Raw genomic sequence first — 15088 nt, 5'->3', positions numbered from 1 at the left:
ATGGAAACTAAAGTTTCCTGACAGAAAATAGGCATGAAAATGAATGTTTCAGGACGATAGTTATTTATTTATTTACCGAGACCGTGAACTTTCCATGCTAGTAATTTATTTTAGAGATTTTAGTCTATAAAACAATAACTTGAAGGCGGTATTTTATTATTAATGGAGAAAGAAATTTTCCTTTCAAGCTACTGTGAAATTTTCTTCTTTACATATTTTCTCGAAAAATGCACATTTTTGGAGATATCTGCGGAAACCGCTTTTGGCGGCCATCTTGGCAAGATGGCGGCGACGGTGGCAAGTTTCGAATTGTGCATTTTATAAATTTTAGTTCTACGCACTCAAGCATACAAAATTTCAGTACTTCCCGAGATATTTCCAGGTAAAAATCCTCAATGACTGGCCTATTAGCAGAACCTCTAAAGATCGAAATAATTTCCAAACGGTATGTTTTGCTGGCAAACTTTTTACGGCAGAAACCGGCACAAATGTGGCACTAATACCAATCCACCTAGTCTCGAAATTTGTGCCGCCAATGCTAACTTCACAGACCTCCTAAATTTAATTAAGTCATTTAATAAGTGCCTAAATTGATTTTGCTGTTCCAGAAGTATTTAATTAAATAAGGTCTCTTCAAAGTTATTAGACGCTTTTATTTAGGCGGCTCTAAACTAGTGCTGTAATTTCTAGAACACCTCAAGAGACTTGTCCTGATGACGTATTGGGGTCTCAGTATCAGGAAAATCGAAATTCACGTCATTTTTTTAATCATCTATAGGTATAGTAGTAGAAAATGACGAAAGCGCCAAAAATGCGGTCAGAGTTTAAACTTGCGACAAGTTGTATCTATGTGACTGGTCACATGTGTGCAGTTGCATTTTAACCAAATCCACGATTAGAATTTTTTTGTAGTCGGGCTGGTGCCAACTGTCAGTTTGTAGTCTCGCAAACTACACTGAAAAACCGCACCATTTTTAGAAGAAAGTCATGCTAAAAACCCTGTACTTTTTTTTTGAAATTTTATAACGAAATCGTACTCTTTCAACGCTGAATACAATAATCAAAGCTTCCTAACATCTAACCATATTGGATCTTCTGTGGATATTATAAAGCTGTATTTGTCCCAGGTCAAAGGTATATTCGTCTTCGAACTAACAGCGAACGAATAATGTTTTAGCAAGTGGGTTAGGCCGACCTTTATCTGCATCATTCCAAATCTCATGCCTTAAACCAAAAAGCGTGAAAACCTCTAGCATTACACCTGTTTCTTTTCTTTACCAATACATATGCGGGGACCCTCACCAAACGGCATGTAAGTGAAGGGAACAATGTTGCGCTTGTTTTCTTCCGAAAATCTGTCAGGATCAAATTTTTCAGGGTCCGGAAAGTATTCGGGATCCATATGTAAGCCCAACACCGGAATTAGTACTTTTGTTCCTTTTTCAATAGTCACGCCAGTAATCGGTTCAAAGTAATCATCGACACATTTTCGAGGTAGCAGAGTTCCAGGAGGATATTTTCTTAAGGTCTCTGGAAAAGAATGAACCAAATCACCACTAATCCTTAAGCTGGTCTAATCTTACCGTCGATAACTTGAGTCATATACTTCATGTCCATTATTGCTTCGTAAGTGAGTTTTCCGTCGTGCTGTTCTAAAACGCGATTAATTTCCTCCCTCACCTTTTCTTGTAGATCTGAATTTATCCCCAATTCGTAAAGACAAAACGTCATAGTAGTCGAAGACGTTTCGAAGCCCGCCAAGAAAAAGACAAAAGCTTGAGCTGCTATTTCTTCTATTGTTAATGATTCCACTCCTGCTTCCTGAAGATCCATCACAATTTGTAACATGTCTTTGCGATGAACACCACTCTCTCGCCTATAATTAACGGTGTCCTTGACAACGTTGAAGAAGAAGGAACTACTCTCCTTAGGAAACACCGATACTCCCAATCTGTTGGCCCACTTCGGTGATATCAGTGCAAACAATCCTATCAGTGCTTTAACTTTCGTTTCTGGCGAAAAGATTCTTTGACCATGGTTGCGAAATGCAGCGTCTGCAGTTTTAAAGCTATTGCACTCCAACCCAAACGCGCACGATCCAATAACATCAGTAGTAAAGCGTGCCAAGGTGTCTTTTATATCAACTGGTTCCTTACTGATGCAATATGAGGTTATGGCTGCGTCCATGGGATTGATGCATTCCACCAAAGTTTCAAACATCATCTTCATCTTACCCGACGTAAACGTCGGCGTAAGCTTTGTCCGCAGGTTCCTCCATCTTTGACCACCGATGAGAAACAAATTGCCACTTAAAGGATCATCCGTTTCATTACAGTATAATCCGCGCTCTACAAAATGACTGAAGTCTTTCTGCATGATATTTTTTATTACTTCTGGTGCGATGGGTACGTAGTTCGGGGATGCAATAAAGTAAATCCCTGCGTGTTTGGCACCGCGTTCTTTAAACGTTTTATACACCAAAGCAAACCATTCACCGTGGGAAAATTTTCGATTGAAAGGGTTTTCTACATTTCCAAGGGGGAAACTAGGCGGTAACTGTGGAACATTCCTTCTTTTCCAATACGAATACATCCATTTGAAGTAAATAGTTGTAACTATGACAAATAGGGTCAGAAAAACGCTCACTACAAACGCCATTGTACACTCGCGTCACAAATCACATTCACAAGTTCAATACCATGGGATTTCAAATTTAAAGTGGCCGTAAGTTGCAAGTATTGTCCACTCGAAGGTAACGTAGTGACGTTAAGTACTATCTGAAAGCGCTACTCAATCAGTTTATCAACGTTATCGCATTATAGTTAAGACCACTCCATACGTAAAGTGCAACAAATTATTTTCTTTATCATGTTTCTATTTTTTGCTAGGAGCTTACATAACAATAATAGGTAATATCATTGACTAATAATTAGCAATGGTAATATCGACTCATGTTCATTACAAGTGGATCAGTGGATTTAGGTCAGAACATTAGTTTATCTCCTGTTTGTGTAACGTGATGATCTGAACCTGAATCGTGTCCAAATATGCGAACGTTTTTCCAAAGAAATTGAGGTGAATGCTAAAAGGTTTCTAGTGTAGGAATTTCTAAGTGAATTTCCGAAAAAAAAACTGAAAAATCTATTGTAGGAATTTTAAATTTTCGCATCGGAGATCCATTCACAAAATCGGAATAAATGCAAGTGCCATCACGTTATTCTTCAAAAAAATTAACAAAGTCCAAACGATTAGATTTTAACACCCAATCTACTTTTCTAACATTTTTATTTTACAAATTACTACTTGGTGTGCCCAAAGTAACATGAAACTCCGAAATTTACTAGGTTCGTAAACCCACTTAGCAAATTCTAATAATTTCTTTTTTTTCTTCTTCTTCTGTTCTTCTTCTTCTTCTGCTTCCGATTCCGGTTCTGCATTCCGCTTCCGCTTCTGCTTCTGTTTCTGCTTTGGAGTAGTATTTCTCTAAGTATATGTTTTTTCCTCTCAGTCTTCTTTCAATATCTCCATCTTTCTCTTTTCCAAATTCCACTTGTACGGGTCTGGTTTTTCCTGTACGGTATTTACCCAACCTTCTTGTTTCTACTGTTTCTTTTTCCATTTCAATTTTTATTCCCATGTCCCTTATGACCACTCTTATTTTTTTTATGGTTGCAGCTCACTCTCCTCTTCTTGGTTTTCTAATCCGTATTATGCTATTTTTCTTGATTTCTCTATATTAATTTCTTCTCTCAGCCTCTCGAGTTGTGTATTCTTGTGCTGTCGACCTCTTCCGCGCAAGTGTGCACTTGTGCAGTTCCGCTGTCAATAAGTGCTATCCAGTCCGTATGTTAGATGTCGCCTGCTGTTATCCCCATCCACTGAAATCAAATCCCTTTTATTCTTTACCAGAGGTCACTAACCGACCAGAAATTCATTCTGGAGGTTCGTTCCAGAACCGATTTATTCCTATATATTCCCGACCAGATACCAGAATTTCTTTTTCGTTTATTTTCCAGTAGCCCATTATTAAATTCTCACCAGACCAGCGGATTTCACGTTACATAATACTGCATTCACATTTTGGGTTTGTGCATTTGGTGGATAGACGTGACTCAAAGGCAATTGTGATCGTCCTCCGTGATTGTCGAAAGATTCAACTGGCGCTTGATAAGGGGTCATTTGAATCGTTTGGTAGATTCCATTTAAGGTACGTATGCCACACTAATTCTACCTGGCCTTGTTGGGAATGGGTTTTTTCGCCATTCCGTTTTAAGGAAAACCAAAATCCGTGATATACACGCCTGTGTTGAGGTACCGATAACGGAAAGCATCGACGTCGACGGTGCAACAGGATACCCCATGCTGACCCCCCGATACAATATCAGTTGCCTGCATTGTATGTCGTATTTTTTAAGGCCTGTATTCATACGAACGATTTCGGCCGAATGGATTCGTCCGAATTCTCTCAAATTTCTTCGACGTTAATATTTCTGCCCAGTCGTTTAATTTAGCATGCGTATACGTAGTATACAGTCATTGCCAATACTTTACAGGAATGACACTGAATTCATGCTCATGGATTTTAAATATCGTCCTTCATTTCTAGCATATACAGTGATATTCATGTAGAAGTAGACATAGGGATTTCCTATGTCTACTTTTACATGATAAAAAATCTTCTGAAAGACGCCTAATTTTATGCAACCTAACTACCTACAACAAAAGAGGATCGCTTTGACTTCCCTATTCTTATTTCGGTTCGTGTGCGATGTAAGTATTCAACTAAAGAAAAAGTTGATATTTCCAATTGGTATAGTGCCGATAACAGTTCAAGGAGCTTAAGAGATTTATTTTCTGTGAAGCTAAAGCAACAATATTCAAATTAATAATTAATATGACAGCCAGATCTTTATTTGTTTCAAGAAGTTATTTTGGTTGCATAAAATTAGGCGTCTTTCAGGAGACTTTTTATCATGTAAAAGTAGACATAGGAAATTCCTATAGGAAATCCCGAGGGAAATCCCTATGTCCACTTCTACATGAATATCACTGTAAACTGTACCTACGTATGCCAAGATGCGGCTCCATTTATATAATACAAAAATCTTCAAAATCTGAATACAAAACTGCAGTCTTCATTAGAGACTAAGAGAGTGTAGACCTTGTTAAGTTCACTTTGGGCACAAAATTACCTTGAGCTAAACACACGGTAAGCTGAGGCAAAGTAAAGATGGGTGTGGGTGAATATTGGGGTTCTTGTATACTAGTCAAAATAAGCAAAAATAAAAATGTAGTAATAGTAAACCGGATAGGGGCCACTTAGTCTTTAGTCACTTTCCAGAGAGAGGAAAGAATGCTTACCAAAAGAGGGAAAAAAGACAGACTGAGAGATCTTTGTTCTGGAAAAGCTAAAGAAATAAAATATTTGATAGGGATTGAACATAAACAATAATTGACGTGACGTGATTTAATGAATGATCGCAAAATTTTACAAATAGGACACTATATTATACTTACAGCTCTGCAATGTCAACATTTAAAGTTAAACGAGTCGAAAAATCAAAAGGGCGCGTTCAGCCTAATCTGTAGACTGTATAGATAACAACATAAACAAACAAATAAAAGGTGTAATGAATAGGGCGGCATATAAAATATTGCGTAGGCAATGCGAAGGTCTGAAACTCGGCAATCGGATATAAAAACACTCGATAAGAATCAATCATTCGAATGACTTTGCACTATTAAAAGAAACATTTTGATCGACCATGGATTATCCTTACAAAATCTGTAAAAAAGCATAAACGTGACTTTAAATGCAAGAAAACCATTTTACCTTAGTCACCTTATTTCAGAGTCGGAATTACGAGTTTATTATTCAAAGGGGAAATAATGTTAATCAAAATCGATTCAATATCGTCATATTTATTCGAATAAGATCAACCGTTCTGGCTAAAGGAACGTGCTGCAATTCATCTAGTACACGTAAGCAATTATACGCGTTGGAGCTCCTGTTCCTTCTTCGATAAGCATAGGTGTCACGGATAGGCGAAAACCTCTAGCTGAAAAAGTAAGTAACTGCAAAAATTGTGATCCATCAATTTTGTCATACCGGGAAGCTCTCGACCGGGAATTTTGACATTTTCCAAATTGAACATTTTATTTGGCAAAAGTATTCTATGCGCGACAGTACTGTTATTAGGATCAATGCTGGCAGTGTCAATTCCGACTCCTATAACCTTCCGACTGTCTCTAATCCAAACAGCCGCTTCTGCGCTGATACCTTAAAACGACAATCGGTACCTATAGCCTTTTTACGGAACCATACCAGGAAATTTGTACTCCGCCGGAGATTCACCTCCCAAATACGCTAGCGTGTTATTGTAATATTGGCGACCCCAATTAAAGTATACTAGCATTATGGAGCGATACGGTATGGGACCGTGACGCCTCTGCCACTCCAATAAGTGGCGCACTTCCAATCGGGCCCCACTGCCGTGTTCCATGGTTTCGTGCGATAAATCGATCTTAAAGCCTAAAAAGCGCTTAGTAGAGGTTTTTATCTTCAACGTTACACACCGGGAGCTGTTAAATACGAAAGAGGTATTTGGCCAACTTTCCAACCATCTTCAACAAAATGGTATGGTGCGTCCATGTGGGTTCCTGCATGTTCCGCCGAAGCATACTCGTTCATGGCAAGCCTTTGAGAAAATATTTATCGCTAAGAGCGGGGGTTCCATGGCGCCGTTAACTCTATCCGACAGAGTTAGCATAGCAAGAGTTATCTGTCAGATAAGTTTAACTGACACATGAAAAACCGGCCCAATGTCCAATATCCCAAAAAAAATCTTACCATGGACTCTCAACGACACTACTTTTTGTAAATTCAAAGCGTTGCGCACCTCCCCAACTAATAGTTTTGCTGTTAAACGGCCATGTTAGGTCTATTGTTTTATTGTAACTGTCGCAGTTAGTAATTGACTTGAAGAAAACTATGGAAAACGTAACAAACAGGTGCGTCTTCATTTCGACAATAACACATTTTGATAACAAAAAATGATAGTTAGGTTTTGGTTATCACTATCATCTTAGCAACAAGTTTAAACAAGACGAAATGTGAGCACAAGTTCTGATTTATTATACAGTTGTCGACTATCTAGGTAATGCAAATATGGAGTTGCGAATCATCACCAACGTCGCAGGATTTAAAAATGAAATCCTTGAAAATAAATTATTTAGGTGGGTATCTACTTGCGTAAGGAACCTTACATCTAATGCAAACAGTTAATTATTGTGACGCGTATCATACAAGTTTATCTGAGCTTGAAATCTTGACTTCCCACAACTTCTAATTAAAAATTCCTAACGGAAATTCTAACTTTTGGAACTGTTCCGACTTCGAACGACAAATTCCGATTTTGAACGTGAATTTCCACTTTTGAACTTAGAATTCCAATTTTGAACGTGGTAAGTCGGACTATTTAATATGCTGTTTCGGCCCTAATTTCGGATTTCAAAATTTGGACCCCTCCCTTAACGATTAAATACGCCTAACTATCAAGATTGCACAGAAAAAAATACATTAGAGAACGAGCTCGTGATGAAAGTAAGTTAAAACGAAGCAGTAATTTGATCTCTTCTCACCAGTTACCCACAAGACAGGGGTTAGAACCGAAACCGAAAAGAACCGGTACCGGAAACGGAAACGATTGCATCTGGTAGTGATTAACACACTGAAAGTAATTTAAGTTAAAATTGCGGCGATTGAAAAGGTAAATTTATAAGTAAACTCCTTAAGAGAAAGAACAACGCGATTACATTAGGAAAACTGATATTTTGTAGACAAAACTTACCTTCGGTGAAGGCGTGGATAACGAAATAAGAAAGCACAACGACTAAACACAAAAGCATTGGTGTAATTTCTCTTTCAAACAGGACCGAAGAGAGAGGTTTCGGGTTTGATATTCAAGGGGCGTTACTAGTTTGAAGCGAGATTTTAGCAGGCATTATTTTTTGCAGTAAGTACATTGTACTTGGATTAAATGGAATATTGGTCTCTACTAACCACTTTCGAAAATAGGATTTTAGGATTATGACATTTTTACCACATTTTGAAAGAATGTTCTCAAACGTCAAAAGCGAATAACTCGAGAACGAAGCGTCGAAGGAAGGTACATGCAAAAGGAAAATATCTGTTCTCAATGCTCAGAACGAAAACGAGTGTATAGCAGAACTGCAGCATAATAAATAATAAGCAAATTTCTTTTGCGCATGCGCAAATCGATCCGACTGACAACACGCAAAACAATAATTGTTGCGCATGCCCAGACCCTCATTCGTTATTTGTGAACCAATTCTTCTAAAATTTTAGAGTAGGATTTTTCTTATAAACTGAAATTGAAGTAGCAGGTCAAAAATGGATTGCGCATATGCAACTCGAACTTTCTTATTTGTGGTCGGCTTTTACGACATTGTAATAGAAGTTGGACCTTACAAATGGGAAATGAATGCAAGTGGAAATGGGCCTTTTGTAAATCATTTACGATTACTGTTTTAACTTCTTATCGTTATATCAATTTGAATTTATTTATTTCTTTTTTTAATAATGTCGAATTGCAGAACATTGCGGGGGGGGGGGGGCAAACATCAGCGACCATGCAGTCTGAAAGGTCCCTCCCATGCAAAATTGTGTACGAATTAATGCAAAGTAGTGGGTTTTTTAAGTGACCCTGAAACCTATTTATTTAATCAATCAAGTAATTAGTAATGTATTTTTGGAAGAAAAGTTTTGAAAAAAAATTTTAAAAAAGTGGCGGAGGATTTCTACTGAGCAACTCAGAGATACTTGACTCGATTAAGAAAACCATAGCCATACATCATTAATATTTTATTTAAAAAATAATGAAGAACTAGAACATACAAAAGTTACAAAACTGTTGTTCTTATTTATTGCACTATTGAGCATTGTAAAGAAAAGCAAGTATAAAAAATTAAATATATCCAAAAATTTTCCGCCTTTCCGCAGTTTTTCTGGGAAATTCTTTCAATATATCCTTTACTTCTACACTTTTTGTAATTTCTGCATCCACATGCAGTAGAAGATTTGTTATTTTGGGCGATTTATCTACTCATTCTTAGAGGGGGCGCGGCCCCCCTGTGTAAAAACTGAGGGGACGACTCGCCCCCTCTGCCCCATACTTCCGACGTCGCTGCTACCACGCAATTGTAGGTGTGTCTGTAGGCAATGGTAGTGCACGTTTTTAGGGGAATTTTTCGAAAGAAAAAAAATCCCTTTAATTGATGGTTTAGTCCGCCTGTTCCTCGTGTAACTCGAAAACGAAAAGAGACAGCGATGTCAAACCTTCGCCAATCGATTTCTACGAGTTCAAGGATCAGTGCTATTGAATATGAGCCGGATCAAAATCTGGTTTCCGAATACAAGCGGAGTGACAAACAATTGCTCTACTGAAAATCGCATGCGATTCTTCGTATCTTGCTGTACGTGCGTTTTTGAATACATGAACGTAAACGCCTACAAAAAGGTCCGTCTGTAGGGTCCTTAAGCTGTGGGGTAGCATGCCCAAATGGTGCCTAGGGCAAGCATTAAAATTGCGCCCCCTTAACATAAAACAAGATACGAAGAATCGCATACGATTTTCAGTAGGGGAATTTCTTGTGCACCGCTTCAACATATTTAAAACAGCTCGCATTCGGAAACACGACTTTTAATCCGGCTTATATTCACTAGCATTGATCCTTGAACTCATAGAAATCGATTGACGAAGGTTTGACATCGCTGTCTCTTTTCGTTCTCGAGTAAGACCTAAAGACGCATAGCAAGCTTTTCCACGGTCCGTATAGTAAACGGTTGCCTCACTCGCTGCAATTTGTAGGCGCGGAGGGAGAGGGGAACTTACCGCTTATGACGTACTCTAGCCACCTGTCGTAGAGTTTCTGACGTTTCTGTAAGCTTGACGTTTGTACAATTGCCATCGTGCGCACTGCACAAGTGTATTGTATGCGTCTCTCACCCTCATTTGCCACGTTTTTTTTTATTATTGTGTTAATTTTCTTTCAAGATATTTAATTATTGGTTACCTACAAGTATAAATTAACCTGGTAGCGTACACTATATGTGTGTACCCACGAATCTTGTGCTTCATTTTAGACTGTTCATGATCAAAATATTACTTGAAAGGTGCTTTTGCTGTTTCCTTTAGGTAAGTTCGCGACTCAAGAATACACATAGGAGGAGTTCAGTCACAAACACACGTACAGACGAATTTTATATACAAAGATAATTATGCATGTGAATGCATAAGTATGCATATAAATCCTTTCATTCCATAAGTAAAACGGTGATTTTATTAGTACCTAAACATATACCAAACGTCGACGATCCTACATATGCACTGGCCAATGTGGTAACGTCCAAATTAAGTTTTTTTTTTGCTTTTAGAATTATTACCAAATGCATGTAGTACATGCGGATTGCGTGTGGGAGGGGCTTATTGCGGGCTCAAGTACGTCACAACGGCAGAGCGTTTTATTGGTTGGATGGAAGTGAGGCAACCGTTTAGTATACGGACCGTGAGTTTTTCTTTCGAAAAATTCCCCTCAAAAGATGATACAATTTTGGCAGTTGCACTAACTCTGAGGTGACGCTTCGATGATCCTGGAAAGGGCATTACAGCCGGTGCTTGCGTTCACTCTTTTTGGAGTAACGGCCCACATAGCACACAGGTGTACTATGTACGCACATAACACGTAATGCATGAACTTAACAAATGTACACTTTACATGGACACACGTACGATGTACTATGGACGTAGTCCGTTTGTCAAAACATTGTATCTATACTCTACGTACACTATTTACGTCCAGGGTACGTACACTATTGTACGTACACTGTAGATATTATTTTATAAATTGTACGTACATCAGAAGTACATTCAAAAACACAAATAAACATTACTACGACAGAACATGTTTATACAGCATTGCTGTGAAACACGTTCCGAATATTAAAGTTTGTTTGTAGTTTGCCCGATGAAGGTATTGATGATATATCTGAAAACAAGAAAAATGTAAAGAAATAAATGTATCTTTCAGGGTTGCTGAGGGAAATTAAATAAAAACAATGAACTACAGCTACACACACACATAGAAAACTGTACTACGTATCAAAAGTTCATTCTACTTTAGGTTACTAAATGATTCTCTTGCTCAATACTTACTATTATAATGCTGACAAACTTTCGGTACAGTATAAAATGCGGGAAATTAATCAACACACAAGATGGCTGCGATCACGTATTCGTTAAAATGGTAAAACGTGATTGGTAGTGGTTCGGCAGCGGGCAGACGTTGTAAGAATCGAAGGGTGCACTTAATCTGCCAATTAAAATTAAATTTATGACGCTTTCACTAAAAATGTACGTATCATGGACATACATATTTAACGTACATAATACATACTGAGTTGTACCAAAGAGTATATAACGTATGCTCTTTGGTTGTACTTAGGTAACTTACTGTAGGTAACTTAACTAAAATGGACAAAAAAAATACGCCCAATGGATGAAGTGTGCTATATGGAGGGGGGGGGGGAGAGGGCTAGGAGACTAGGAGTTTCGTGTCAGCGACGTTTATTGACAGAACTGTCACGCTATTTAAACAGTGCGAGCTCCAGATGTCATGCAATAGAACTCGACTGAATTTTATGGTCATCGTGTTTCATTCCTCCGACATCCCTGACTACAGAAGCAATCGGTCGGTTGGGAATAATTAAAGCAGAAAAATAAACTACACGCAAAGTGTCGTATTCGAACCAACAAGTGCATGCTTCATCGAGCCACCACTCATTCCATGAGATTCTTTGATTTTTAATTTTAATAATTAGCGATTTTGGGGCCCCTTTTTTAACGCCACCCAAGGCACGTGCGTTGCCTGCCTTACCTTAGATACGCCTCTGCTTTTAAGAGCAACTTGCTTCCAGATACTTCACACCGTAAATGATGTGGATTGTTGGTTGCGTATAGACAGGCGTATGTAGCTGTTACTTTTTCACACAAAATTGTATGTAATGCCACACATGATATACGTAATATCACAGATTTAAATATACCATTGAATAAATATACTAAAATATGTGGTCATATCTGTGTTAATGGTGACACAGCTATAAGTTACGACCCTTTGTGACCCAAATTTCTAATTCAAATCATTTTTACCAGCAGCTCCTGTGTAGTGTATCCCCGAAGGGAGACTGATGGTTGCTGTGTTCGGTGGTTAGGTAATTATTAAAAACATAAAATATTGACAATTCCAATTTCAAATTCCGTCTTTAGGCATATTTGTATTTGTACAGAAGTTTGTTACCGTCAGATGATTTCATTCGACAAATGCATAGTATAAATCGGGTAGTTTTCTCAATTTTTTAACTCTTGAACTAAGAACTACACAGAAAACCTTTGAGAGAAATACCGAAATACGTAATACTAAATGAAGGCAATATAGAACCGAATTGGCGTAATGGGATGATTTCACACTTAAGCGAGTGGATGAGTGGTAGACTAAATCACACCCGAACATACAAACGATTCAGAAATAGAAGCGATTTGAATTTCAGTTCCAAAAACATTTTGGTCTTACCCAGCAGTCCTTAAATTTGTTTTTACAAAGTAGGCACTTGCTTGTGTAACGGGAACCCTTTAACGTATTTTCTTTACTTTCATTTTTTTTAATTTTTTGAGATTTATATTGGTATTTCGTAGTGTTCTTCTGCAATTTACTCGTGTAGGGGAGGAAAAGAATAACCTTACGAAGGGAGGCTCTCTTATTTGATGTTTCGATGTTTGTGTGTGCGAGTGGTTCAACTTATCTCCACTCCACTATCTCCACCTAATACAGTTCGTCCGTTCGCTGTATCTGTTGCCTACTCGTTTCGTGCGGATTGCAGTTCTTCGCATCTTAGCAATGCGAGATATTTAGGGGCCCTCTCATTAACATTTCCTCTATTTAAAATATGTTTTGCTTTTGATTTTCACATGAATACTTGCTATTGGCATTCTCACATGTACTTTTCGTGTTAAATTAATTTAAATGGACATGCCATTTATTATTTGATGAGTTGTGTTAGCTCAATTGATCGTACAGGTATTTTGATGTGTTTTTGTACTGAATCTATTTATCAGGTTTTCCACTGCATTTATGATGTCTTGTGTATTTTGTTTTTACGAACTTGTTTAATTGCATTTGATTTGATTATCTGCTTTTTATCATACAATGATGTTGTATTTATGTGTATTTTCTCTTACATTTTATTGCTGTAGGCTGTAGGTGCTTTATGGTGTGGCCGATGCCGGGGTTTTTGTCCCGTAGAAGGTTTCCCTGGTATGATTCTGTTCTGTCTTTTATTTAATTCCCTTCCCGATTGTGTCTCACGTCCCAACACATACAAGAACCGTTTACACAACGTAGGAGTTCATTCGTGCCACCCATATCGAGCCGACTGCCATCCAAATTCAAAACTGCTGCGAAACGTCCATCGTTTCGACTTGAAATGTAGGTGGCTTTGCTTGTAGTTTTTTCCCAGAGTTGCCAACGGTAAGTATAGGGTAAGTCAACGTTTTCACTGTCGGCTTGATAAACCCCTAGGATCATTACAGGTGCCAGTGAAGTGAGATGGAGTGAATGTAGTGGATGACTATTATACTGGAACAAGAAATGGAGCGGGATTTATGGTTAATAAGAAGGTACAGTCAAGCGTTAACAAAGCAATAAACGACTTTGATAGAATCATAGCAAGGAATAGATGCAATACCAAAAACAGTACTAGTCATGCAGGAATACATGCCGACAAGTGGTCATGACGATGAAGAAATAGAAGAACACTGTACGAAAGAATTAGAGAAATAATTACTAAGGAAGGACAGAGATACTGTAAGATTGTGATGGGGATGTCAGCGTGGGAAAGGAAGAGGTTACGGGAGTGAAAAGAGAAATAAAAGCGTGGGACGGAACACCAAATACGGAAGAAAGTGTGGAGAAACATTGGAAGATGATAAAGGAAGATGTAATAAAAATTGGCAAAGAGTGCACTGGTTTCAGTAAGGAGCCAAGAATAAAGAAACCTTGGATAAGAACAAACAAAATGGAGGAAAGCTAAACATCTAAGGACAAGAAAACATTGTACAGAAAACTTAACACTGAACTAAGAAAAGAAAGGAATAATGCAAGAACAGCATGGTTTGAAACGAAATGGAGCGAAATCGAAGAACTAGAGGAATTAGTGTCCACATGGTTTAGTATATAATAAAGTGAAGAAAAATACGCTAACTAGGGAGAAAGAAGATGGAACTATATGGCAGGGATAGGAATAGAAAATAAGGATGGCAAGTTTGTGAAAGAAGAAAGTGAAGTAATGGGTGGATGGAAAGAACGTATGGAGGAATTACAGCTGACAGTGGAAAGCATAAGTAGAGAATGACAATGGAAGTAATGGCAGCCATAAAAGAAATGAAGGAAGGGACCTGAGTAGTTACCGTTTTCAAAATTCAGAAACTCGCAAAGTGTAAAACGTAGGTATATGGGATGAGACATAATGTACCGTAACAAACATAATTGGATTCGCTGTACAGATGTTTAATTAGAATTTGATTAACGCATTAAAGTGATTCAATAGCAGTTTTTAATAGGCGCTACGGTATCGCAGTCAAACAATTGGAATGGTACCCATACGAATATCATAAAAGAGAGGAACGCACAGGTGGATTACAGTTAAACAACTCTTTTGGGCTCAGGTGCCACCTGGTACAGGTGTTAAACACGGCGCATCTGCCAATAGCCGCCAAGCCAAATGCTCGAATGTTGCGCATCTGCTAAATTTAATGTGACATTATCCGTGGTTATCGCAATATGTTTGTACATTCGATACAATCAATCTGTTTAATAAAGAACTACGGAAATTATATAATCGAATGCAAATTTGCGCGTCTGGACTTGTACATGCAGGGGGATGATAACGTTCGGATAAAGACCAGATGAAATTGTTACCCTAATTTCGAAAGTCATATTTTAATAATAATAT

At 38.0% G+C, this 15088-nt stretch overlaps 2 protein-coding genes across 3 annotated transcripts; both read right to left on the bottom strand.

Annotated features, from left to right (window-relative positions):
- Positions 1–1014: 1014 nt before the first annotated feature.
- LOC116178719 (probable cytochrome P450 6a13) lies at positions 1015–2778 on the bottom strand. The gene is made up of 3 exons (XM_031498296.1): positions 1584–2778; positions 1279–1530; positions 1015–1224 (listed from the first exon to the last, which is right to left on the bottom strand). The coding sequence occupies exons 1-3, from the start codon at positions 2656–2658 to the stop codon at positions 1061–1063; spliced, it is 1491 nt and encodes a 496-aa protein (XP_031354156.1). The 5' UTR covers positions 2659–2778; the 3' UTR covers positions 1015–1060.
- Positions 2779–5565: 2787 nt separating this feature from the next.
- Positions 5566–7429, bottom strand: LOC116179124 (kynurenine formamidase-like). Of its 2 annotated transcripts, none has more exons than XM_031498838.1 (6): positions 6851–7429; positions 6577–6698; positions 6326–6532; positions 6110–6280; positions 5834–6059; positions 5566–5785 (listed from the first exon to the last, which is right to left on the bottom strand). In XM_031498838.1, exons 1-5 carry the CDS (start codon positions 7021–7023, stop codon positions 5974–5976), a joined length of 759 nt encoding a protein of 252 aa, XP_031354698.1. In that variant the 5' UTR covers positions 7024–7429; the 3' UTR covers positions 5566–5785; positions 5834–5973. The 2 variants fall into 2 exon arrangements, with proteins under 2 accessions (XP_031354698.1, XP_031354699.1); XM_031498839.1 differs by having other exon boundaries at positions 5843–6059.
- Positions 7430–15088: the final 7659 nt, after the last annotated feature.

This window comes from Photinus pyralis, unplaced genomic scaffold, assembly GCF_008802855.1.
Source record: "Photinus pyralis isolate 1611_PpyrPB1 unplaced genomic scaffold, Ppyr1.3 Ppyr1.4_LG8, whole genome shotgun sequence".
Classification (NCBI taxonomy): Eukaryota; Metazoa; Arthropoda; class Insecta; order Coleoptera; family Lampyridae; genus Photinus; species Photinus pyralis.
The sequence above is the reverse complement of the archived record's forward strand: the minus strand, read 5'-3'. Positions and strand labels throughout refer to the sequence as shown.